The 27,134-nt window shown below is 40.5% G+C and overlaps 2 protein-coding genes across 4 annotated transcripts in view; one reads left to right on the top strand and one right to left on the bottom strand.

Annotated features, from left to right (window-relative positions):
- On the bottom strand, positions 1 to 21,933 carry SNAP29 (synaptosome associated protein 29). Of its 2 annotated transcripts, none has more exons than XM_030582592.1 (7): positions 21,771 to 21,933; positions 19,605 to 20,002; positions 14,770 to 14,966; positions 12,660 to 12,745; positions 11,391 to 11,495; positions 9,092 to 9,277; positions 1 to 169 (listed from the first exon to the last, which is right to left on the bottom strand). In XM_030582592.1, the coding sequence occupies exons 2-6, from the start codon at positions 19,854 to 19,856 to the stop codon at positions 9,120 to 9,122; spliced, it is 798 nt and encodes a 265-aa protein (XP_030438452.1). In that variant the 5' UTR covers positions 19,857 to 20,002; positions 21,771 to 21,933; the 3' UTR covers positions 1 to 169; positions 9,092 to 9,119. The 2 variants fall into 2 exon arrangements, with proteins under 2 accessions (XP_030438452.1, XP_030438453.1); XM_030582593.1 differs by lacking the exon at positions 1 to 169 and adding an exon at positions 5,840 to 6,141.
- A 260-nt stretch (positions 21,934 to 22,193) lies between these two features.
- The window catches only part of PI4KA (phosphatidylinositol 4-kinase alpha), a 93,907-nt gene continuing 88,966 nt past the window's right edge, over positions 22,194 to 27,134 (top strand). For both annotated transcript variants that reach the window (XM_030583519.1, XM_030583518.1), the window contains exons 1-2: positions 22,194 to 22,442; positions 26,951 to 27,067. In XM_030583519.1, the coding sequence (XP_030439379.1) occupies positions 22,275 to 22,442; positions 26,951 to 27,067 (285 nt within the window). In that variant the 5' untranslated portion in view covers positions 22,194 to 22,274. The remainder of the gene's footprint in view (positions 22,443 to 26,950; positions 27,068 to 27,134) is intronic.

Raw genomic sequence — 27,134 nt, 5'->3', positions numbered from 1 at the left:
CGTTGCTGATGTTTATTTTGATATTTCTGGCGAGTTTCAATATTTTCCATCTTTTACTATATCCCAACATTGCCTTTAATTGCTTCTTGTCAGCAGATTTTCAAGTTATCCCTCCTGGCTGTTTTCTCCCAGCTCCTTCATTATTTGACAACACTCCAGTCATGATATACTGCAGAAAGAGTTATCAAAATGGGAAAGCAGTTGATGAAATTCAAAATAAAAGTCAGGTAGAGCTGTTATAGTACATGGCCAATGGCTAACTGAATAGTTTAAAAATCATCGCAAAAAGAGGGTAAGAATATATCTCAATGAATTTCTTTTCTCTGCTAAGACATCTCATTTTATAAACATCCTCAACAAAAGTACTAAAATTTCACAAAACTTATCAAATTTCAGTCCAAATCTTTGAACTGTTCAAATTCTATTATATGCCATTATTCCCAGGGAGTAAAAAGTTGAAAGAGAACCACAAAAGGTCAAAAAACAAGAACAAAAATATGTTCTCATGAGAACTGTCCCCACAGTACTGACACTCACCAAGCCTAGGGGAGAAAGAAGTTTCCTTAGAGATTACTGAAGATGCTACAAGATACCAAATAACACAGGCCCTGAGTGACTAAGCAAGTATGTAACCATGTGTCTGACTAAGGATGCGAATAACCCCCACTGACATGTATTGTACTATCCACATGGTGAAAGTTAGGCACATGCCTTGCTGAATTATGGTGACTGGTTGCTGCCTCCTTCATCTCTGTTAACAGAGCACAGTCCAGAAAATAGCATTATTCCATCTTAACCAGAATGACCTTTGTTACTGCCTGGTAGAAGCCAAAAGATTCAGTTGAAACCATGTGATACACATGGGGAGGGGTTATGCTCACCTCCCTCGCACACATGTGAAGCCTTCAGGCTCCTGAGAGTTTGCCAATGTAAACCTAGCACTGGAGCACAGTAGCTGGAGTGGGAAATAGTACAGTCCAGATGCAGATCAGTAAAACAAACATTTTTTAAAAAAGTTATTTATTTAGCTTATGGAGATTGTTGAAAGAAAATACCTTTCCAGAAATTCTAACCTAGAAATGCTAAGAAAGCCAGTGTAGCCAGAACAATGAGTTATTGAGACAATTCAATTAAAGTGGGCTATTATCAGCAGGAGGAAAAAAAAATCACTTTTGTAGTGGCAATCAGGGTGGCCCGTTTCAAACGGTTGACAAGAAGGTATGAGTAACACTAGTGGGAAGAATTAGCATGGGGAAATTAGCTTTTAGCTTGTGTAATGACCCATCCACTCCCAGTCTTTATTCAGGCCTAATTTGACAGCGTCCCGTTTGCAAATTAATTCCAGTTCTGCAGTTTCTTGGAGTCTGTTTTTGAAACTTTTGTTGTTGAAGAATTGCCACTTTTAAGTCTGTTATTGAGTATCCAGGGAGGATGAAGTATTCTCCGACTGGTTTTTGAATGTTATAATTCTTGACGTCTGATTTGTGCCCACTTATTCTTTTGCGTAGAGACTTTCCGGTTTGGCCAATGTACTATGCACCTGTGAATCATCTTCATCTCCTTTGCTTTCAGCTTCTGTGATGAAAGCCCAACTACAGTATTGGTCTCCTCAAAAAATGAGCTAGGCGGTGATTGTGGCTGAAGAACTTTTTCCCCCAGACACCACAACCCAACCACTAACTGTTCAATGAGCTAAAACAGTACAGGGCTCATCTAGAAGGGATCCAGCCAATAACAGATCAGCATCTAGCACGGACAGCTTTCTAGCTAGTTAACTATCGCCCCCATCACAATAGCATGCAAGCAGCTCCTGATCATGGGTTAATTTCACCTGACACTACCCTGGTGAAATAGGGGAATATTACAATCCCCATTTTACAGAAAGGGAATTAAGGCACAGAAGGATTTGCCCAAGGTTACACAAGGAAACTGACAGAACTAGGATCTGAACCCATGTCTCCTGAATTCCCCCGTTACCGGGGCTGAGAAGAATTTGGACTCAATGGAGGGACAAAGGGAAAAGAGGTCTACTTATCAACATCAGCAGAACCCCTTTCCTTTCCATTAGGGTAAGAGGGGTAGGTCTAATGAAGGGAAGGAGATAAATAGTTGGATGGAGGAATAGAGAGGAAGCTGGAGGGAACGCTAAGGGTCACAGTGCAGAGATATAGGGGAAAGGAAAGTGGGGTATAGGGACAGGGTTAAGTTAGAGGAGCAGAATTAAAATGACCATAAAAAAAGGATTAAAACCAATGAGTAAATAGACTGGTATTTGTGAAACAAACATAAAAACAAAATACATAAACATTAATCCTTGTCTGTTTTACTTTAAACACATCTGATAAGTCTGGTTACAGCTTTACATAAATAAAGGCAAAATGATAAACATTTTAAAAATGAGAGATTAAAAACAAACATCCTCTCTTTCACCCACTGCTATGTGCATGCATGTTGTCTATTTAGATTATAAACTCTTAAGGGCAATGTCCAGCACATTCTAGGGACAATGAACATTTTGGTTACATTATTTATAAATGCCAACCCCCCTCCTCTCCCTTCCTTGCCATGATGAAGGAAAAAGAAACCAGAGTGTCTTAGTAGCACATTTCACATCTCTGTTGCCCCAATTTCTGTGAAAAACAGAAGGATGTTGGGTGTACTGACAAGACCAAACACTGTTGGAGGCAGAATGTAACCTGCTTATAGAGTGTTGGGCTCACCTTTGGATAGAATTGATTTTCCATAAACAGAAAAATCATATTTACCAACAAACTAATTAAGAAAGCTATACAAACCAAGAAAAACAGAATTAGGATGTCAAGGAGGTCCGTTCTCCCACAAGGCATCAATGCGAATCTGTTTGTTAGGGACCTCCACTCTTGTCTACAGTGTAGTCACAGCCTGATAGTTTTCCAACTAGGCCCTTTATAGCTGGTGCAGAGCTACCAAGTTGTTGTATTTACACAGCCCCTACCCCTAGTGAGACATCCAGACAGCTTCCTAATAACAGTTTGGCAGCCATCTTATTTTGGGGCCAACTCCACCTCTCTTTCAGCCCCAGGATTCTATAAATCTTATGTTCCCCTGGGGAAAAGGCACACTGAAGGAAATGAAAAATGGGAGAATTCTCTCTTTCCTGGAGATTTGTGTGGTGGAGGAGAGGAGGGGAGTTGAGGATGATGAGAAAGAAGAAGGGGCTGGGGGAGAAAAAGAAACACACAGCTGAGGTTAGGGTATCCATTTCTTCCAAAAGGACAATCGTTCCATTTTTTGCCTACATAACTGCATGAGCATCTCTCCTTCACCTCCCTTTCACTTTCTCACTTCCAAGAAAGCCAAGGATTCAGTTATGGTCAAGGAAACCCATTAAGAGAGCATAAAAGGTAGAAAATACCTGGCCAGCCATAAATAAAACACCCCCATATCTTCACATGAAGCCAGATAGATTTCTTCCACAACTGCTAGAATTAAGTCTGTACATAAGTACGGTGAGCTGAGACCCAGAAGAGACTAGTGTACACAGTGCTTCTAACTTCTCTCCAACATCTCTGCTGTACTCTAGGATTTGTCTGCCACATTTACAAGGTAGGACAGAGGGGTTCTCAACTCCTATTTGTAGGAGATCCATGCTGAGGGACACAAGTGGCACTAGAATTGTAGTAGATACTTCAATTCTAAGCACCATTCTGATTCCTCTAAGAACTAGCTCATTTCTACTGAGAACTTCTTGCAATAAGACCTTCAAAGGCTCTTTCCTGTGGCACTAACTGACACTGAGGTTTTTAAATCCCTACCATACAGAGGTTTCCAAAATCCACATTACACTCCCCAAATACAAGTACCATCACCACCACTGTTACAGGCACCTTCGAAAATACTGGTATGACCAGACTGGGGACCATGCCCAAAACTACATTCCTGCTGGTTTAAAGCTTGCAACACACTATATAATTTGATTGCCTTATTCCCTAAGGGCTGCCCCTTACACAGAATGTAGCCAACCTGTGATATTCACTGCTAGACTTGAATACTGTGGCAGGATTTTGATGTTTTTATTTAAAAAGTCTACATTTTATTACCAACAATTAAAGCTATGCATGTTAATTGAGGGCATGCCAAACCCCAAGATTCAGATACTAGAGTGATCACCACAGAGTCAGGCAGAAATTCACCCCACTCTCAAAAGCATCTGCTACCAGGCACAGCAATCCCAATAGGCCCATGCATTGGAAATCCTAGTTTTCCTATATAGTATTAGGGGTTGTCATTCAGCAGGAAATGACTGGTGAAATTACAAGATTTGCTAAAGCATCTCCTTCCAGAGTTATAGTTCCTACGAATGACACCACACTAGAGCAGCTTTTGGGAGTGGACAGAATGTTATTTATAATGGAAATATCCTCAGTTAAAGAATATCCTTTTATGGAAAAAAATTCAATCAATATACTCTGATGGTGTCCAGCATCTGGAAACAATACTTTCATCTTGGAAATAAAATGCAACAAGTCTTCATGTACGATAAGCACCTTTATTGAGCATCTCACCATTCAATATAGATTCCATCTGACATCTTAAATTGCTGAATTATAATCCATTTTAATCTTTCTTTAAGAAAGAAAGAGAAGACTTCGCTTTTGCTTGCATAAACAATTAAATCTGTGTGGTATATAATTATGTTATTATTAAAATAAAGGCCAGGGCTGTAGTCAAATAATCACTACCTGTAATGCTGATGTCACACACATTGCAAAGCCAAAAACGTTTTTTCTATGGACTTATCCATGTAAAAGGAACAACAAAAGTCAGTTTGTTCTGAAGGCTGAACAGCTAGAAAAAGTATTTTCTATTTCCTAGTTTTACATAAGCTAACATTCACAACAGCTATTAGGCAGCAAAATATTTTACATTTCAATCATGTAAAAAACTGAAAATTTGGACAAACAAGCTAAATTTTCAGAGTATTGTTTGCATACAATCTAAATACAGTAGCCTCAATACAGCAAAAGAAAGAGTTTCTTCCAGACATTTTGTATGCACATACAAAGTCATAGGCCATGATCCTGCACGGAGTACCATGCAGGGAGACCCGTGTGCCCAGGCAGAACCCCAATGATTTCAGTTAGACTCAGCTTGTGCAGTTCCCAGTGGAAGAACAGGGCCTTAGAGCCTACATCTTGGCTGCTCTAGATTTAGTGCAGTTTTGGTTCAATGCTCAAGAACAGTTTTATAGGTACAATTTATTACAAACCAATGGCCAGATTTAATTTCTGAAAAGAAGGCTGCTTATTGTCAAATCTATGCTCAGACAGATAAAAATTCTGAATAATTGTAATACCCCTAACCTCATTTAAAGAAATAAATCTTCCTACAAGGGAGCCAGTCTCACTTTATAAAGATACCTGCATATAAGTTTTTGCAACCCTATTTTGATATTTAACACTGCCACTCAAGCCAATAAATGTTGCCCAGTCTACAGTATTACTAGTAAAAAGAACAAATACTTGTGGCACCTTAGAGACTATCACATTTATTTGGGCATAAGCTTTTGTGGGCTAAAACCCACTTCATCGGATGCATGTAGTGGGAAATACAGTAGGAAGATATACATATACAGAGAACATGAAAAAATTGGTATTGCCATACCAGCTATAACGAGACTAATCAATTAAGGTGGGCTATTATCAGCAGGAAAGAAAAAAAAAAACTTTTGTAGTAATAATCAGGATGGCCCATTTCCAACAGTTGACAAGAAGGTGTGAGTAACAGTAGAGGAAAAAAATTGGCATGGGAAAATAGTTTTACTTTGTGTAATGACACCTCCACTCCCAGTCTTTATTCAAGCCTAATTTAATGATGTCCAGTTTGCAAATAATTCCAATTCAGCAGTTTCTCATTGAAGTCTGTTTTTGAAGTTCTGCTGTAAAGAAAGGGAGCTACCCTGCTAACAGGCACTCTTAAGCTGAATAGTTGGTTGAACTGGCACTCAAGGATAAGCTTGCAGAATCATTTTTAAAAAGCTTAGGCCAACATGAGAGGGTAAGTTTCTCAATGGTATCCGACAGAAAGATGAAATGGTATTTTAGGATCTAAAAGACTAGTTATAGAAATTAAGCCTTCAGCAGCATGGGAAGACAGAAATTTCTAGGAAAAAAAAAAAGTCAGCTTTTCAGTTATTTCCTCTTTTTGAAAAGTAGTTTTTAGTCAGCACGATTTTCATCACTGTATTACAAAACACAGCATTACTCTCTTCACATTGTTAACGTTTATGTTCTTTAGCAGCAGACAGTGAAAAGCATTTTCTATGAAAGCTAGGAAAGGAGTTCAGCTTGCAGTAGATTTTAGTTTATGCTTAAACACAACTCTCATCCCCACAAAAGAGCCCTAATGTGGAAAGCAACCCTTTAAAAATGGGACCATAGACGTTAGTAGAGCAGGAAGCCCGTAAACAATGAGGAAACAGCAGATGTCACCAACTGGCAAAGGTGAATGGGGTTGAGTAAAGAGAGGAGAAATTAGGCCTTTGTAGAAATCCCGCGTAATTCTGAGTTCTGGTTTGAAATGTGTAATGATCAAAATGTTCTAAAAGCCAAAGTAGATATCTTATAGCAAAGGTCTTCCCCCAAGGACACAAGCAGCTTTTAGTAAGGTTGATAAAACTACATTATTAAAAAAAGTTCTGTTTTGTGCAATAAATTATATTTCTTCTTAAAATAAATTATGTCAGAAAGGCATCCCTGTTAAACTAACCAATCTATTGCCATCACTGTTCATATCCAAGCCCCATCTTCCTCTCATTTTTCAATATACATGAACACGTAGCTGGATCTTGTAGCTAATGGAGAAGAAATGTAGCTAGAACTCAATGGAGAAAACTATTCAGCCTGCACACTGATTACCAAGGTCTTGCTTTAGGAAAAGTCTAGTTGCAGGGTAAACATATACACGTGAAGGCAGATTTCAAATAAGATAATAGTGTTACTAACTAGTAGTGGAATTTTCCACAATTTTTTAAACTCGGGATAGAATACATATACACACAGCTTGGACGCATAAAAGATGCCTCTGTCAATCAGCACTGTGTTCTGGAAGTTCTATAGCAAGAAAACACAACCTCCCTCCCCCCACACATACAATTTTTTCTGACGCGTACTTAAATAAGCCATCAAAGGTAGGAAGACAAACATTTGAATCTTCCTTCCCCTCACATGCTTTCAGCTTTTTACAAGTTAATGATATCTGTTACTTCCTAAATAAATGCCTTAACATTAAGAGGAGACAGCTAATCACTCGTGAATATCCTGGCAATGGGGGAAAGCACTAGTAATGGTATGTATACACAAGGGCAGAAGATGTGTAGGTAGTAATAGGCTCTCTCAAAACTTCCAAATGGGAGATGAAAAGAAAATTAAAAAAGGTGATGAAAGATATACAGCAGAATACTCTTATAACTGGCACCTGTGTGTTTCCGGCTGGTGGCAGCCACTTTCTTTGCAAAGTGATATTTGTGACACCAGCAGGGCAGGATGCAGCATAAACTAGTTTTCAAATGGTTTAATCAGAGAAATGTAATTACCAGGAGCACTAGGAGATATTTTCCAGTACCATTGCCCCCCAATAGCAAGGAAGTTCAGATGGTTTAATGCTTTACTTTCCTACACAGACTGTATAGAACAAGAGGGTTGAAAATTCTCTAAGTCCTTTATGCGCTAGAGGGAGTATGTTCACACCAAGGCAGAAGATGGGATTTGAACAAGTCTTTTTTTAAAACGGGAAAAATGTGTTAATTTAGTGATTATGAAAGGTACTGAATCAACAGACCTAGACACCAAAGATTTCCATTTATCAACACAACATGAAGCACAGGCAACTGTATACAATGCAAGTTTCTCCACGGTGCCAATCGATGTGCCATGACAACCTGGAGGGACGAGGTGCAGTGAACAGGGTTTTAATTTGCTGGTCTCTCTGCTGGGACTGCCAACCAGGTTCTTATTGTCAAACGTGGTGGCGAATTTTGCAATATGGACACTTGTCCAATAAGATCTGAATCGATATTATCTGCTCATTTTAGAGACGTCACCAATCAGGCAGATAGATGATGATCATTTGATTGTTACCTTCCCACAGCTGTAGAATTAAAATGATTTTTGTTTAACAGTGTTATTTACAAAGCCATAAGGGGAAAATAAACCCAGCAGGTGGATTCCAGTTTGGATTTTGAAAACTGGAAGTAATTAAAACATTTGTCATCTGTAGGAACTAAAAATTGCAACGCCAGAGAGCTGGAGAGCATGTAGGTATATGTGCAAGTTTAATTTCTCAACCATGGTGATGGCGGTGGAAGAAATAGTCATCACATAAGACTATGGCATGAACTCCCCCACTCCACCTTTCCTATTTGAAAAAATTAAAATTTTTAAAATTGAAGTACTAGTCCAAATCTCCATTTTTAAGAGAGATGCTGCTGTTCAAATAGCCACCTACTCAGTAGGCTGGCGAAAAGCAGCACATAAAGGACAACCGCCACCATCAGTGGAGGATTTTTGAGCGTGCAGAATCACTTCCCCCTAGGCACAGGTGTTAGTACTAGCATCATTGCATGTCACATTTGACAACTATTCCAGTTATTTGGAGACCTCTGAGATTCCTTAGGAACACACACAGAAATGCTAGGGGACATCATTCAGAATTATTTTTACAGCTGGTAATCTGTATTTTTACATATAGCTATTTTTAAATTCTTAAACGATTCCTTGCAAAACAGGTGCAAAATTTAGTTATTTTCTTTGCCACAGTTCTAAGAGTAAGGGCACTGAAACATGTAGACAGAAAATTCCTATATGCACATGGCACATCATAATACATATGAGCAGGTATCCAGAGTGAAGGATCGTAACCCGATGCAGAAAGATGTGCTGTCTAATGTACATATTAAGAAATATTTTAAGATCTTATGTTGCACTCAAGATTCTGCAATTTTAATGATAGCTAAGCCACTAACAAAGTAAGAAATGGATATTGCCCAAGATTTAAAGCCAAAAAAAAAAAAAAGAAACCCCCCCAGCAAGATAAACATCCAAGATGATCTTACACTGAAGGAAAGAATTTCTGAGAAGTCTTTAAAGTTGTCGGATGTTTCTTTCAGTGCTTGCAATATTGACATCCAGTTTGTCTACTTTTCCAGTTAGACGATCAAGAATGTCATCCTGCTCATCAATTTCTGTCTGCAGACCCAGAGCCAGGTTTTTCAGACGGCCCAGCCCAGAGGACATGTCATCTGCCAATGGAGAGAGGGAGTATGAAGGTTCAAACAGCAGGAATTACACGATAGAGGGTGCCATTTAAATGGGTGCTGTCAAAATTCGCATTTCCCCCAAAACCTTAAATTAAACCAAGTGTCAGTGAAAGCTGCTTAACTATTCCCCTACAATATTTGCAACATAAATGTTACAACACTGGTAGCACATTAGTACCAGAAAAGTGACTAATCTGTTTTCGTAACTCAAAGTAAGTACATTGTAAACTAAAAGACACAAATGGTGAAAACTAATTTTGATCTTTATAAACTAAGGTATTTGTTGTGTCTAAAATACACCCCTACCCCAATATAATGCAACTCGATATAACACAGTAAAGCAGTGCTCCGGAGGGGCGGGGCTGTACACTCCGGTGGATCAAAGCAAGTTCAATATAACACGGTTTCACCTATAACATGGCAAGATTTTTTGGCTCCCGAGGGCAGCGTTATATCGAGGTAGAGGTGTATATTTAAACGTGAACTTTCTCCCTTTACTTTAAGGATAGATATTTTTTTCCTTGCCGCTGTACATTTGACACTCTAACATGAGCAGTCTCTCACAGTTAGTTCTTTAAACTGATATTTATTGTAAAAAAAAGATCAAAATACACAGGCATAAAAATGGTTAATTCTATAAAGCCCCAATCCTTGCAGTACACCCACTTCCTGTACACTGATTTTTAGAGCATTTCTTTCCATAAGGTACAAGTTTGTTTAATGTGGACGAGCAGGTTTACTTGCTCCCATACCCTAGAATGTGTTCTCTGAAGTACTCAGCTACAGAAAAGACGTTTCCTGCACAATTGGCTGGCATAAATGTTTTGGAAACTAACAAATTCAAAACAGAATGGGAGTAGAACAGTTATATCTATTCTAACGCTTATGGCTCAGCATCCTGATTCTTCATGTATTTGTTTTCTTCCATATCCCTCTTTCCAGGTCAGACAGAGCAGACAACTACAGAGGCATTTTATACAGAATAAAACATTTACGATTGTACTTTCTTCAGAGATACTAATATATGCAGAAAGATAATCAAATCCACACATTAAGAATTTAATTCCTTCAATTGTTCCCATTTTCTCCAGAATTTTAAGCTCATTAAAAGAAAGTTAAGCATTTGCTTATGAAGGCTTCAGAATCCAAACTGATGTGTTACTGACATTCATATAAACTCAAACATACTATGCAAAATAAATGGTACATTCTACATTACAGGAGACTATGGTATTCATATTTTTGGTATTTAAATGCTAACATGAGTATTTCTTTACTGGTATTCTTATCAGTAATACCCAGCTAATGTGCTTTTTCAGCATAGCCGGATGAACCTGCTTGGCCCTGTTCCATTCACTTGAAGAGATGTTGCATAGGAATGTCTGCACAGTGACTGGTTAAACATACAGCAGATATTATTTTGATGTAGTCAAAGGCAAGATATTTAAATTATGCAAAGTAGCAATTGGTATCAGGTTAAAAAGTTTTGGGATGACTGTAGTGTGGCTTTCTTTAAAAAAATAAATTGTTCAGCAGTTCAGTAACCAAACATCTTTGAATAATTGTTTTTGTCTTAGTGAAGTCCAATACTGAAATAAAAGCCATAGGCACACAGAGAACAGAAAACGCTGAGACCCCAACAGGGATACCCCATTACAGATGTTAGTTGCCATACATATTTATACTATTGCAATAATCCTTGCCAGTTTCAATCTATAACTGGTTTTATGTTAAAAGCATTTTTAACTCAGATCTATTACTAACCTGTGCCATCTGTCCTACAACAGTCTGCCATCTGGTCAAAATCCATTTTGGACAAGAAGCAGACCACTAAATTCATAGTATGTGCGAAACATGATGGGACTTCATTGTGAAGACTGGCCTAAAGCATGTAGCAGATCTACCAGGCAGAAGCTTTTGAAATTGAAACTGCATACACAGAGGATATTGTATGATCAAAAGGTCTGTGTGTAAACTAAACACAAAGTTTTAAGGACAGAGCTAGCTAGGAATAGACTGCTCTGAATTCTCTCAGGCTTTAAATAGCAAGATATGGAAATCAAGTCAAGTCACAGAGCTTTCATTAGTAACTCACCTAAGTTGCTGTCAATTTTCTGGTGGTAAGCTCGGAGATGTTGATTCTTTGGATAAACATCAGGTTGGACAGAAAATTCTGAATTGGTTCCACTGAAATCATAGTCTGTTAACAACATAAGACATTTCTAGTCCACATAAACAAACACAGAAATGGTTCAGAACTACTAAGAATTGCTCTAACTGACTGACAGCTGGCTTTTTGTCATCTGACTTTCTCAGTGAGACCTATTAGATTCAATGCAACATCACTATCAGTAGGTCTAGCTTTACAATATGCAGAGATACAAGTTTGCAAGTGGATTTCCTAGCTGTAAATTAAAGCAGTAACTAACGTCCTGTGTGTTGCTTTCTGCAGTTCTGTTACTTAGCTGGGAAAAAAACTGGACCAAAGCCACAAAAGCCAACTAGTACCCCTCAAGGGCAAGTCACTAGGAAGCTCTTGTAGTCAGCTTTCATATGTTGGAAATCTATTTAAATGTTTTAAACACAAGAAATCCCAAGTTTTGTGTTTGTTTTTTAATTAATTGAAAGGCTTCTAGCCTTCTGTTGTAAATTAATGCTTTGCTATCTTCAGAGTGAAGCGCTCTATACGTTGGCAGACAAACAATATAGAGCCAGAAGTGTCATAACAGGGTAAATGGTTAATTTCACCACTTAGCATTTAAGTGCTAAACACCAAGTTCACACAATTGTTACGTTTTCAGTGTGCATTAGATCAGTAAGGTACAGTGTTGCTTTATTTATAGATCTATTTCAAAGACTTCAGTATTTTCTAACCCTCACAAATATAGAAAACTAGCTATAACATGGGCCCTTATTTAAAGCAGGCTATGGCCATTCAGCACCAGACATTAGCTGAAGTTTGCTTAGTACAAGAGCAAGGAACAGAACAAAAGCCTACATGCTATTTTGTATGAATAAGACGTGTCTCCCTGACTAGGATTAGCTACATCTGTACTGATAAAGGAGTCAGCCACATTTGAAAGCTGTGGTAATACATGGTTGAAATATGCTCCTTCTGAACCATTTTTAACCATTTGACGGACAGGATATGGCTATACTTGAACAGACTAGGTAGGTTCTTGTATACCGCTTAGGTTGCATCTGCAGGAGGAAGGAACAGTGCTGAATCTTGCAAACTTCTAATCCTCTTTATTGTTAGCGTCTATATGTGATGATACTCTTTCCAGGAAGGCTAAATAGACACAGCTCTAAGCTATGTAAAGTACACCCAAAGTGACGGGCAACATCAAATAAATTAACAAACCAGAATTATGCAGCTTCCTTAAATTTGGATGACTCTCCTGGTACTTTGACTCCTGTTCTTTACTAAAGACCATGGCTTCTTTTAATCTGGTGAGAGAAAAAAATAAAGATGAAATATTCTTGGTGCCCACTGGTTGAATTTTGTACCAATTGAATAGAATTAGGCTCCAAATTCCTTTAAGAATAGCTAACTGCTTCTTACTTAGAAAGTTCCCCTTCTCTTGACATTTATTTTTAAATCTTACATGGCTCAATCATGCCCCCGCTGAAGACAGCAGAAAAATTCCTATAAACTTCTGTGGGAACAGAATCAAGCCGTCAGTCTTTACCAGTGGATGCACTCGCCAAGACATATAGCCAAAGACCAAACACTAACCTGCCCCCTGCCCCCGAAACAACAGTACAGGTACAATGTTGCTGTGTTATTCACACACTGCTGCTGCATTGAAGGTGAATGTCACATGCTTCTGCTCTAAGAAGTCAGTTAGCTTTTTTGTTTGTTTTTATTCAGAGTTGTTAGTAAACTGGAAAGAGAAATAGTACAAGACCACATGATATTTAAGAGGGAGTTTTTCAGTATGCTTGATTATGGCAGGGGTCCAGCTCTGGATTTTCTACTTTTTTTCCTTTTTAAACTGGTATGCAAGTTTACAAGGCTGAACAACTACAAACCTCTACAGAGTTCCCATTAAAGGAACTTTCTAGATAATAAGAAATTACTCTTACCACAAAGTACCAAAAAACAAAAAAAAATTTTTTTAGCAAAAGCATCAGAGAAGAAAATAGTCACTATCTTGCTAATTTACAACATACAATTGAAAGAACCTGATCCCCATTACTAGTCATTGGAAAATTGGAACATTTCAGAACTACTGTAAGGCAAATTCTGTATCAACTAAAATAAAAGTTATTCAATTTTGGATCAGCTATATTTAATATAGTTTCTTACCATCCTGTGATGATACTTATTTTCTCTAGAGATCATGAAAAACACTTAGCACCCATACAGCACTTTTGTCTTCAAATGCTTTAAATAGTCAACTTTCTTATTTACCCCATGAAATATATCTGCATGTACCAGTACAAACTCGCAGCAATATAATTTCCATGACTAAGGCTTAAAAACATTATTTTTTTCTTCCAAATTTTGAAATCAAGTTAGAAAATTAAAGATTTAGCTGTCTAACATATAACGAATATTTTTTGCAATATTTGATTGACCATTTAAGTATCGAAGACTTGTCATGTTTAGTGGGCAGAAACGCATGCTGGTTTGATCAAAATTCCAGAGGCTTATATTTATTAGTACAGAGTACCAAAGTATGTGCTAGGAGATCACAATACAGATGAAAAACTTGGTCACTGACCTAAAGAGCTTACAAACTAAAGCCTCAACACTGCAGTTTGGTCTGTGCTGACTGGTGCCTATGCACACTCTAGCGCAGAACTGGGGTTCAATATCAGACACAGCACAACAGAGTAAGATGACTATTACTCAGGCTAGTACACAGCATGGAATAAAGGAGAATGGAGGTTATGTTATTTAAACTAAAATGTGTTGGCTACTTCTAAATTGTGCAAGAAGTAGATTTTAAGAAGGGATCCGAATAGAGAAGGGGATAGTGGCCCTGCAGACCATCTCAAGAAATCTATTCCAGCCATAGGGGTGACATGATGGAATAGTGTTCTTTTAGTCTACATCCTGCAGTGCACAAAATCAATTTTCAAGACTTCTCTACTAAGAAGCAGGTCTCCCTGCCAACCATAGATGACTCATGCCTCCCCATACTGAGGGGGAGGTGGGCACAATCTAAAGAGGAGGACACATTACCACCTTGCATGTCTCCTTTGCCCAGTGACACCCCCTCCCCAGCCTGGGTGCTCTCCCCACCCCATATTACATGTGGGGGCTGCTGGGGACAGGGGCCCAAGCATGCTGGGGGGCAGGTGCAGTGGGAGAACAGAGCCCTTCTCCCTCCTCCGCAGGCCAATCTAGGGCAATGGCAATTGTGAAAAAGGATGAAAAAAATCCCACATGCCCCACCTATGCGTCGCCTCTGCTGCCAACTCCAGCTGACCACTACCACTCTTAAAATTGTCATTCTACTCACCTGCTGTTTCCTTGGTACTCAGGGGCTTCATTCTGCTCAGGCTTGGTCTCTGGAGGTTTCGATTTGAAGTAGTTTACAAAACCACCAAAGACACTCTTAATGCTGTTTATGTGTCTCTGACTAATCTTTAAATCCTGCTCCATTTTATCCACCATTCGTTCAGTGCGCTTTAGTGCCTCACCCTGACGTACAAGTTCCTAAAGGGAAATAGAAAACCGGAAGTTAGTTAAGTCAAGGGATAGACTGTGATGTCAATGATGTTAACATTTAGGAATAAGCTTTCAAGAGCTGCATTTCCCCTTTTCAGTCTAGCGGGCTGTGTTTTATGGATAATTATATAGAATTGCTGTACGTCTCCTTAGCATGTAAGAGATCCTCTTTGTTTATCATACATGCATTTAAAGTGTCACAGCTTTAAGATATTGTTCTTACTCAGGAGAGCCAGTTAGATGGAAACAGGAAGCCAGAATACTGAATCCTTCCTGAAATTTGAGTTAAGCCCTCCTTGCTTACATATGTCTAGACTACTCGACAAGTTATATTAATCCCCATCCATGAAATGCTACTTCCAATATTTTGTAACCTTATCTTTTTTCCCCTCTTATATTATATATGTGAAAATCATATATAAAATTTCAATTTCCTGGCCCATCAATAACCCTTAAACACCCCTTTTTAACTGCTATTATATACCATAGCTTTGTGAAAAACACCTCTACCCCGATATAACGCAACCTGATACAACACGAATTCGGACGTAATGCGGTAAAGCAGTGCTCTAGTGGATCAAAGCAAGTTCGATAAAACGCGGTTTCACCTATAACGCAGTAAGATTTTTTGTCTCCCGAGGAGAGTGTTATATCGAGGTAGAGGTGTACATGTAGATTTAAGAAGCTATTTTATTCTCATTCTACCTGCAGAATTTTGATTATGTCAATGGGAGATTCTCACAAGAATCAAAGATAAATATAGTGCAAGTTTTCTTACATTTTAAACCCACTGTTCTCCAGGTTCTAACTTTCCTCTGTGTGATTATTATTTATTATTTGTATTATGCTGGTGCCTAGAGGCCTCAACTGACCTTGGGGCCCATTGCACAAGGTGCTGTTTGAAGTCTCTGAGGAGTTTACAGTCTAAAAAGACAGACAAAGGGTGGATGGGAAACAGTGGCACAGAAAGAAGTAACTTGGGCAAGGTCACACAGCAGGTCACTGGCAGAGCCAAGAACAGAACAGGACTCTCCTAGGTCCCAGCCTAGTGCTATATCCACTAGACCAGTGGCCCCCAACGTGGTGCCTGCGGGTGCCATGGCACCCGCTGGGGCATTTATGTGCACCCGCCTAGTGCTCAGCAGGGAAGAGAAGACGCAGCCCTGCACCTGCCAGGGACAGAGAACTCCAGGGCTGCAGGCACTGGTGTTCTCTGTCTCTGGCAGACACGGAGCTGTGGTTTCTCTCGAGCTGCAGGTGCCAGTGTTATCTGTCCCTGGCAGGCGCCAGGCCATGGCTTCTCTCCGGCTTTGAAGCCGGAGAGAAGCCATGGCCCGGCCTCTGCCGGGGACAGAGAACTCCGGGGCTGCAGTCTGCGGGCACCTGCGTTCTCTGTCCCTGGCAGGCATGGGGCCGTGGCTTCTCTCCGGCTTCTCCAGGGCTGCAGGTGCTGGTGTTCTCTGTCCGTGGCAGGCGCTGGGCCATGGCTTCTCTCCAGCTTTGAAGCTGAAGAGAAGCCATGGCCCTGCACCTGCCGGAGACAGGGAACTCTGAGGCAGCAGGTTCATCCTATGTTAAAGTAAGAATAATAAATATATTTGGACCAGCAGTTCAACAATGTTTAACTTTTTTAAAATAAATAAGATGAAAACTGTTTATGATATTTATTTTGTAAAAACGCCTTAATTTTTCTTACAGGTAGATAAAAAAGAGCAAATTCACATGGTAAGGTGAAAGAGTAATTGCTGAATAATTTAATTAATACCTTTTACATGTAAAATTACCCTTTTTATCTTATGGATTCACATATGTATATTAAATATGATGTTTTTCGTATTATTTAATGTACAAATACAAAATAAGCCTTGAAAAATTGTTGGCGCCTGCCACACTCTTCTGAAAATATGAATGTGCTACAGGCCACAAAAAGGTTGGGGACCACTGCACTAGACCATGCTGCCTCATATCATATTTAATTACGCATGCAGCAATTCCTAATGTGGATGATGAAAGTGACAAACAGAAATGGTCCAGATTTGAACCACTCTACCTGTTAGTACAAATGTTTGTAAATCTGTACTCTGCAGTTGTAAGCAGGCTATGATCAGGAATCAAACCAGCATCTCGCTAAGCTCTCTGGCCTGCCACCCAAAGGGACTGCTTCTTACTGCTCCACAAAAGTGGAGCAGCAGAATTAGTTTCACTTTCCTATTCCTTCGTACAAGCTCAGTAGAAAAGTGGAAACAACAAGATTCCTTATTAATTTAATTCTGTCTTCAGCATTAGATGCATGTAAACAAAAGCGACAAAAACTTGACAATTACATTTCAGGGCGGTGACAGTTGTGAAGACAGTTGTGAAGAAGGATGACTAAAAGCTTCCAGGAAGAGGAGGATAACCAATAAAAGAGAAAGCAAAAAATGCAGACAGAGGAAAACAGACATGCTTGAACAAAAAAGCGTCTCTTTCTCCCTAAAGTATTTCTAAGGCGTCTAGCCCTGTGGCACTAAAATCAAGAACTGCCAACTCCAGCGCAAGGCAACTGTAGCCTTCATTAGCTCTACAGTTCTTATTAAGAAATGCCAACTTCCTGCCACCTACTGTGAACAAGATCTAGAAACTTGTTATAGTCACAATTTTTATCAGGTCCTAACACCTTTATCTGCCCTTGCTTAGGTGTGTTACATTGTACCATGGAAGTACAGAACTGAAAAGAGATTACTAATGCAGAATCTATGCTAGTGAGGCAAGTAATGCTGTTAGAATTATTTCAATTCCTGGCTGACATTTTCACTAACAAAGGGTACCATTTTCACACTAATAGTCTGCACTAGGTCATTCAGAAAGGATCCATTGATATAAGAAAACCACACTAACATTTTTCTAAGAGTCTTTTCCGCATTAACTGATTCCTACAGCCTATGCTTTTAAAATTCTAAAGCACACAGGTATGCAGTTTGATTTTTCAATGGCTTAATGATACGCAGCCAGAATCCATCTGCTTGCAGTTGCTTTAATGAAAAACAGAACTGCTGTCCATATTCTCTCCTAGATTTACCAAATTTTAGATGACCAGTTTTATAGTGTCTTTTTACTTTATGTTTCCCCACTCCAGCAATCACTTCTGTGCCATTCAGACTCTACCATTAACACTAAATCAGGCCTACATTGCAAATTTCTTTCAGATTTTCAGTATCAGACCAAAATTGTTTTGTGATAAGGGTTGGATTTTTCCTTCCACTATTACAGAATTTTTCTCGAAATGTGCATATTGAAGAGTTCACTATCTTTAATCAAGTTACTCATGCAAGTTATTATAGACAACTATATGACTTGTGTATATGTATTCCCTCAGAATAGTATATGCAAACATTGCTACCATTTGAGCAAACATCCTCCCTCAACAGATGATGCAGCCCAGAAGACCAAATTAGTGACTCAAGATACTTGGAATGAGTATCATCACCACTTATTCTGAAACATCACCATCAGACTAAGGGAAATAATTAACAGGGATGAGTCTAAGCACATTGCATTGTGTGCTATATTAGTTACAGGCCACAGCTTAACAGGAAAAAGAAGGTCTATCAGACTTTACCCAGGTAGAACAATCATTTTCAACAAACAATTGTGGTAACAGAATACCTAGATAGGTTTTGCTAATTTTTAATTGGCATTTTTATCAAAATACAGTTACACATCAGACTAATGTTATCAGAGTCTTCATCAGACCCTATAAAGGAAAGCTTCATTGAGAGAACTCAGGTTCGCTCTCCTTAAGACTTTAAAGAAGCCAAGGAACCTGCAACTTGGATTTAAAAACAAAACAAAACCAACCAACCAAACAAAAAAAAACTAACTGGGGGAAGAATAGCTCAGTGGTTTGAACAATGGCCTGCTAAACCCAGGGCTGTAAGTTCAATCCTTGAGTGGGCCACTTAGGGATCTGGGGCAAAATCAGTACTTGGTGCTGCTGGTGAAGGCAGAAGGCTGGACTTGATGACTTTCAGGGTCCCTTCCAGCTCTATGAGAGGGAGATATACCTAACTAAGTTTCATTGCCATTATCACCTCCCAGCCCTGGCAACAATGAACAATTTTTACAGACTACCAAGAGAAACTAATATGAGTGTTTGATAAAAGACCTATAAAGTTTTCACCTTAAACCCCCTTTAAATACAGTTTATAAAGCAGTTCACAATGACAGCAAGCAAAATATTGGCAGTTAAGGCTTTTTAAGGTATTGAACTAGATTTTTTTTTCCTGGTTTCAGGTGTTTTTGGAAGTTTGTGTAGACTACGCAGACATTTAATAAGACCAGTAGGCCAATACGGACCTTTTTGATATGGTTAGTTAAAAGCTAAAGCCACTCAGCATGAATATATTGTCACAATCAAACTTGTCTCCTGATCCTGCACTCATTTAGCCCCATGCTACTCTACTGAGGAAAGTCACATACAAGCTTAAATGTTTACAAGATGTGGGCCTGACTGGTCTCTTTATCTTTAGAGTTAATATTGCTGAATGTGTCTAATATATGACTGAATAAACCAGAAGAGAACTTACATGAAGTTTTTATTATATTATATGTTGTATAAAATCAACATTACTGTCATTAAGAACTTACCTCTGATGTGGCTACTCCAATTTGCTCAGATTCATAAATGAGGGAAAGAGATCTATTAGTGCTGTCCTCTGCGGCCTGAGCCCGCCTCAGAACTTCCTGCTGAAGATACCTCTGTTTATTTGTAGCCTCCCTACCTTGCCTTTCAGTAGGGTCATCAAAGATGTCATTGCCATTGTTCCACTTCACTGGCTTCAAATCTTCATCATCATCATCATCATCAAAGGGATTATAGTTTTTTGTGTAAGATGACATAATGCCAGTTCTTGTTTTCTCGCTTTGCTATAGTTTGAGTGAAACTAGAGATAAGTGAGGTTGAAGTCACACCGGCATTCCCAGGGCCTACAGCAACTGCTTTGTTTCAGAGGGACTGAATCCTCAATGGGATGAAAAATCTCTATCTGTAAAGGAAACATTTATCTTTAAAAGACTGAGTTAAGAAAAACGGTTCACAAAAGTACAAAAATATAAGTTGTGATATGAGCCACGGAAGATACATAAGGGAGAGAGGAGCAAATACATTATATATCTAGGTGGGAAATTGCATCTTGGTAATTCAGTTCCTTCCCCCAGTATAACAAACTCCGCTTCTGGGGCACAATGGATCTCTCCATTGCAAGGTAAAACTCATCTGTGCAGGAAACTGCAAATTCTCAGGGGCTGGTTCAAGACTGCAGAACAGATTCCCACAGGATCTACAAGCCATCATAGACTGCGCCACCTTCTGTTTCAAGCATAATAGATACTTATTTAACATTGCTTTTGCTAATACTTACTCATAGCACAGTGTACATATAATTTATAAAACAAAACATTACACTGCATGTTAAATTTTCCCCTGGGGAATAGGATGAGAGAAAGAATGAGCCACACATGACAGATATTAGTCACGTTGCTCAATACGCTACTAGAAGGTGCTCAGATACTATGCTGAGGAGGCAGTAGAAAAACCTGTAGAGAATAAACTAAACAAATCACTGTAGACCACTCTCTCCTTTGCGATGTAAAATGGGGAAGAGGAATAGACTAAACAAATCACAGTGGATTTATCTACTCCCACCTTTTCATGTTCTCTGTATGTATAGATATATATCTTTTTACTATATGTTCCATTCTATACATCCGAAAAAGTGGGCTGTAGCCCATGAAAGCTTATGCTCAAATAAATTTGTTAGTCAGCAAGAGTTTTATCACTGTATTACAAAACACAGCATTGCTCTCTTCACATTGTTAACGCTTATGTTCTTTAACAGTGGACAGTGTAAAGCATTTTCTTGAAAGGAGTTCAGCTTGCAGTAGATTTTAGTTTATGCTTAAACACAATTCTCATCTCCTAAGGTGCCACAAGTATTCCTGTTCTTTTTGTGGATGCAGCCTAACACGGCTGCTACTCTGAAACCTAGCAATTACTCTTTGACAATCATTAAAGTAATTCCAGACACAAAACTACTGCAGTTGCACTGGCATTCACCCTGTTTTAACAGATACCACGGGACAGCTAAACCCTCTCTCTCATGGAGCCTCCTGCTAGCTAGCTCTTGCCTTCTCCTCCCGGACCTGTCACACTGCAGATGGGAGAGCCTCGCAACTCCGCCGGGGACAGGGCTTTTCCCTGTCTCGGCCCAGATCCCCAGCTCTGCCCCGCTGTGGGCAGCTGCCTGGGAAGCTCTCAGGCATTATTGTGCAGTCGTGGCCGGGGGACGCGCTCCTAATGCACGGACCGCCCCGCCAGCACCACCCCGGGGTACGTGGCGTGTATCATCGCCCCACACAGCTAGCGACCCAGCCGGGGGCGGGGGAGAATCCTAACGCACGGACCCCCCCCGCCAGCACCACCCCGGGGTACGTGGCGTGTATCATCGCCCCACACAGCTAGCGACCCAGCCGGGGGGGTGGGAATCCTGACGCACGGACCCCCCCGCCAGCACCACCCCGGGTACGTGGCGTGTATCATCGCCCCACACAGCGGCGGAACCCCAGACAAACGCGCGGCGCGGTCCCCGTCTTATACCGCCCCCCTCCGCCGTCCATCGGGAAGCCCCACGCCCCTTGCGTCTCCGAGACGCCCCCACTCCCGGCGCTCCAGGCCCCAACCCCTCGGAGCCGGGACACCGCCCCGCGCAGGGGCCAGGGAGCCGCTCCCCCCGAAGGGCCTGTGACCCAGCTCACCTCCTGGCCTCGCTCCCGTGGTGAGGGGCCGAGCCGGGCCGCCGGTTCACTACACCGGCCCTCACGCACCCGCTGCTACCGCCGCCACGGACCCCGACTCCCGCCCGAGCGGCGCCAGCACCCGCTGGTCTCCTCCGCCCCGTGACTCCTGGCTTAAACCATCGCTGGCCCTGCGCAGGGGAAGCGGCTGGAACAAACTATCACTACCCGCGGTGGGGGTGTGTGTGAAACCATTCTAGCCCGGGAAGCGGGAACCTCCGGGCTGGGACTAGGATAATCCATTTCTAGCACTGGAGTGGGGGGTGTGGTTTGAGAGTTGGGATAATCCATTGCCCGTGACTGGATGGGTTTCCAATCCGGAAGTGAAGTCTACATAGGCGCCGCCATATGTGTTACCTGATTGGAGCCCGGACTCCCGCGGGGAGTGGGGGATGCTCGCGAGAGGAGTGGCGAGGGAGCGGATAACATCGTAGGGTCCGCTCCACCCTGTGGCTGGCCCGCAACATGTCGGCCCTAGTGGTGGCGGCGGCTGCTGCCGGGTTTGCGTGTAGGGGAAGCGGCCCCGGCCCCGGCTCTAGCTCTGGTTCCGGCTCCTCACGGGGCTTTTATTTCAATACGGTGCTGTCGCTGTCCCGCTCGCTGGCCGTGCAGAGACCCGCTCCCCTGGAGAAGGTAACTGGGGGGGTCGAGTCCTCCCTTTGCTCCTCCCACCCCTCTTGGGGTGGCAGGTGTCATGTATGTGGGGCGCCAGGGAGTGTCACGTATGTGAGTTGTACGTCATGTATGTGGGGCAACGTGTGTCCCGTGGGGGGGAGGGGGGCGTGTTATGCATGGAGGTCGGTGCGCGTCCTGTGGTAGGTGTCATGCATGGAGGGAACAGGGTTTTATGTCTGGGGGTGCTGCGTGTGTCATACATGTTGGGATGCTGGGGGGATGCATGTTATGTGAGGCAGCGTGTGTGTCTCCTGTGAGGAGCTGGGTGTCATCCCTGGGGATGTAGTCAGTGTGTGGTGAAGGTGGGGTATCAGGGTTTCTATGTCTCTGTGTGGATGCTGAATCTATGCATAATATTCATGTAGCTCACCTATAGGGAAACCAAGCTAAGAAGAGCTTGACAGAAACTGGTTTCAGGTTATGAACGTTGATTGTTCAGTAAGATTTTCAAAATATCCCAGTGGTTTTGTTTTTGAAGAGCACTTGTTGAGAGAAAGTTTTCCCCAGATACCTAAGGAACTTAGTTTTTTAAAGGGAATTAGCACAGGGGTTCTCAGGCTGGGGATCGGAACCCCTCAGGGCGTTATGAGGCTCTTACGTGAGGGGGGTCACAAGCTGTCAGCCTCCAGTCGAAACCACGCGTTGCTTCCAGCATTTATAATGGTGTCAAATTTATTAAAAAAGTGTCTTTAATGCCTGGTATTAGTATGTAGTGGAACTAGGAATGTATAAGGCTAGGTTGATGGCATGTGTGGTGATGCAACAGGTTTTTTTAGCATAGTTAGACTAGGCATAGGAAGTCTCCCAAGGGTGCTGAGTAGGACATGGTACCTGTGGAGCATCAGTTTGGTCTAGGACTTTAGACCTATGGATTTGTCTTTTGTTAGGCTTCTTACCTTGAGTTAATTGGCAATCAGTTTAAAAAGTCTAGTGAAAGCAAGCCTATGAGAGCAAAGCCTAAATATATGAATGTTAGGCCTGCAATAGGTCGTTAATGCAGGTGTTTATTGCTCACAAAGAACAGTTTTCTCGCAGGAGCTCTTTTTGTTTTGTACTACATAACAATGATAAAATGAGAAATTATAATTTACTAGATTATTATTGCATATAAAATTGTTTGAACTAAGACATAAATTAATGGGTAGTTGAGTTTTCCAAAATGAAAATTCTGCATTAATGTAAACAACAGTATCTGACGTGTCCTTAGCTAATTCTTGTACATTTTTAGAATTAATTTTGTTTGATGGACCACCGAGACGTCTATCTCTGATGTGGTAGTCAACTAAAAATAAAGTCCTCTCATTGCAGATTCACCAGTATTTAGAGTGTTTTATGGGAACCTGGGTTAGGATGATTATTTGATTTTAAGGGATGCTGTCAGATTATTTATCGGTAAATAAATTTGTTGTGTTGTTAACTACCCAAGATTACTAAAAATAAAGGAAAATAACGACTTTTTTTTTACTATTTGAACAATTTTATACGATGCAGAAGATTAATTGTCAGTATGCTATGAATAATGTAGTTAGGAGATAGGATGCATTCGTAGGATCGTCGGCAGTACTGTGATGGTTAAGGTTCCCAGAATTAGATCCATTAATGGCTATTAGACAAGATGGTCAGGGATGCAACCTCATGATTTGAGTTTCCCTAAACCTCTGACTTCCGGAAACTGGAACTGGATGACAGGGGATGGATCACTGGAGAATTGCCAAGTTCTGTTCATTCCCTCAGAAGAATTTGTCATTGGCCACTGTTGGAAGACAGGAGATGGGTAAATGAATCATTAATTAGCTTGACCCAGTATGGCCATTCTTATTTTGTTACAATGAACAAGTCCCAGGTGGAAGTCATAAGACACAGTGCCTAACTTCTTTTAAAAAAACTATTTAAAATGCAGGCACATTGTTAATATAACAAAAATTTACATTTATGCCTACTTTCTATACAACTATCCACTTCTGACGTGCACATTCGAAAACTATGGCCCTATCAGTGATTATGAAGTCTTAAGATAAATCGGCGCCCCAGCATACAATATAGTTCTGTGCAGAAGACCAAACATACTGAGACTACCAGGCACAGAGCTTACTAATGTGAATGCTTACTTCTCATTTAAGTAAACTACTCAGAATATTAAGCAATATGCTTGGTATTAACTGTTGGCAGGAACAGGCTCTTAGACTGCAAGCCCGGTGGAGTAAATTCCAAGCCTCCCCAGTTTTCTTTGCATTGATGGTGCTTACTGGACAATGTCACCTTCGATTTTGACCCAAAATAAATTTCATAAAAATAAATTTTCCCAAAGTGCTTGAGAACAGAACTATAACAACTAAAGAACCTTAAAGTGAAATTCAATGTGTGTGTGTGGGGGGGGGAGTGAAACTGATTTATTTTCTGTTGTCCTGAAATTGTGGGAAATGCAAAGAGTAAACAGCATAAAAATAAACTGAATTTTTTTTTATTTCACATAATAACCTATGGTTTTCTTTTAATAACATCAGTCAAAACAATGTCATTTGTGTCGTATGGTAAAATATTTTAACAGTAAGCAATGCTCAACCTTAACCGTCAACCTGAGTGGTGTGGAGAAAGCTTTTGTGGTGGCCACTGCACATTGAGCAGATTTTACCAGAGAACTATTGACAATGACTCCGAGATATTTCTGGATTGATAACGGCAAATTTAGACCCCATCATTTTATATGTATAGTTGGGATTGTGTTTTCCAATGTGCATCACTTTGCACTTATCAACACTGAATTTCATTTGCTGTTTTGTCACCCAGTCAACCAGTTTTGTGAGATCCCTTTGTAAGTCTTAGCTAAATCCAAAGTGGACTGTGATCTTGAGTAATTTTATATCGTCTGCAAATTTGCCACCTCACTGTTCACCCTTTTTTTTTTTTTCAGATTTTTTAATCAATATGTTGAACAACACAAGATCCTGGGGGGACACTGCTTTTATGCTTCTGTATTATAAATTAATGCATATTGTTTGGGAACCTTTTTAAAAACTGTTCTGTGTTAGAGAAGTTTGGATGAGAGAACCATGAGATACAGTGATTTGAAAATCTGAATTGCAAATGAAAAGACACTTATCCAGTAAGACATATTGAGTATTCTTATATAATAGTTCATAATAAAAATAACGTCTTTCCTTTCTGGTCTTACAGCAGAAAATACCCCTTTTTGGATATTAAAATATTTGGTCAACATTTTTTCAACCTGACTGCCTAAAGTTAGGCACTTAAGTAAGAAGTGACCTGACAGACAAAGGTACTGAGCACCTCTTTTCGCTAGCATCTGTTGACATCAGTAGGATCTGTGGGTGCTCAGCACCTTTGAAAGTCAGGCCATTTTGATGACTTACCTTTATATGTTTCTCCTTTTAAATAATGTCCATTTTCGGTATGTAAAGCAGACATCTGTGAGATTTGATGTTTTCTGTGCTTGTGTATTCAGTAGATATGAAAGCAGATACTACAGTAGTAGGCAAGGTAATGGTAGAATAATACTTAGCTCTGGCAGCTTGTTCTGTTACGTGGTTACAAGGGTTTGAACAATCTATCCCACCCAGCTAGGCAATACTGCTTGCTTTAGCAATACTGTTTATGAAGAAAGCATTGCTGTAGCAATGACAACATCTGCTTCCACCCATGGTTAAGAAAAGGTTTCTGTATTCAAGGGAGATGAGCAAATATAATAATATATAGCCCTATTGTAGAAGAAAATTGTTAATTTACACTAAGTATAAAAATGAACAGTTGGTATCCATTCTTTCCTTTCTTACTAAACATCATTCTTCACTTCCACTGGAACCTGGTTATTTTCATTAAAAGGCTGAATAATAAAGGACATTTGGTGTGGAATTGACTCTTTGAATTGAGTTAATGCACTAAACTCAGTGTTCTGCCCTGAAAAACATTAGTGATGGCACTGGGGGTTACCCAGAGGAAATTGTGGAAGCCCCATTGCCTGGTATGTTTAAAATACGAGAGAATGTACTGTATGGAAGAATGCTACTTTGGCAGGGGAATGGCACAATGACCTTTTAGGTCTCTTGCATCTCTGATTTCTAAGAATGAAAATTCAGGGCTTTTAATTTGGTTTTCTTAGGCTATATCTACATTATAAACAAGAGGTGTCATTCCTGTGCTTGTGTGCACATATTCAAAGTAGTTCAGTGAGAGCTTGCAGAAATATAAATAGTAGTGTGGCTTCGGTAGCATGGGGAGTGGCAATGGAGGCAGTTTCAGGTGGGTTTGTACTTTGCACAGCTCAGCCATGCCGCTGCTGTTGCTGCCTATGCTACCGTGGCTCTGCTTCCTCATTGAACTAGTGCGAGTCTGTGTATGTGAGCTAGTTCATAGTGTAGACAGCCATAGGATTACTTGTGGGTATTGGCAGTCATAGTTTTAATGTGTTCCTCAATGTGGTGGTCCTTCCCCCCCCCCTCTTTTTGCAGGTACAGAAGCTATTATGTATGTGCCCAGTGGATTTCCATGGGATTTTCCAACTAGATGAGCGCCGCAGAGATGCTGTGATTGCTTTGGGAATTTTTCTCATTGAGTCTGACCTTCAGGTACAACTTTCTCCCTCATTTTAACTTTCTTTAGCTGAAATACTTTTCAATAAATCTCTAAATGGGG

The sequence above is a fragment of the Gopherus evgoodei genome, chromosome 13 (genome assembly GCF_007399415.2).
Source record: "Gopherus evgoodei ecotype Sinaloan lineage chromosome 13, rGopEvg1_v1.p, whole genome shotgun sequence".
In the NCBI taxonomy this organism is placed as follows: Eukaryota; Metazoa; Chordata; order Testudines; family Testudinidae; genus Gopherus; species Gopherus evgoodei.
This window is presented reverse-complemented; position numbering and strand designations above follow the sequence as displayed.

Coding starts and splice junctions, on each gene's coding strand:
- SNAP29 (XM_030582592.1), bottom strand. CDS start 19,856: ATGTCATCTTACACAAAAAACTATAATCCCTTTGATGATGATGATGAT. Junction 11,496..12,659: donor AAGGAAGCTGCATAATTCTG/GTTTGTTAATTT, acceptor TGTTGTTAACAG/ACTATGATTTCAGTGGAACC. Junction 9,278..11,390: donor GAAAATTGACAGCAACTTAG/GTGAGTTACTAA, acceptor CTCCATTGGCAG/ATGACATGTCCTCTGGGCTG.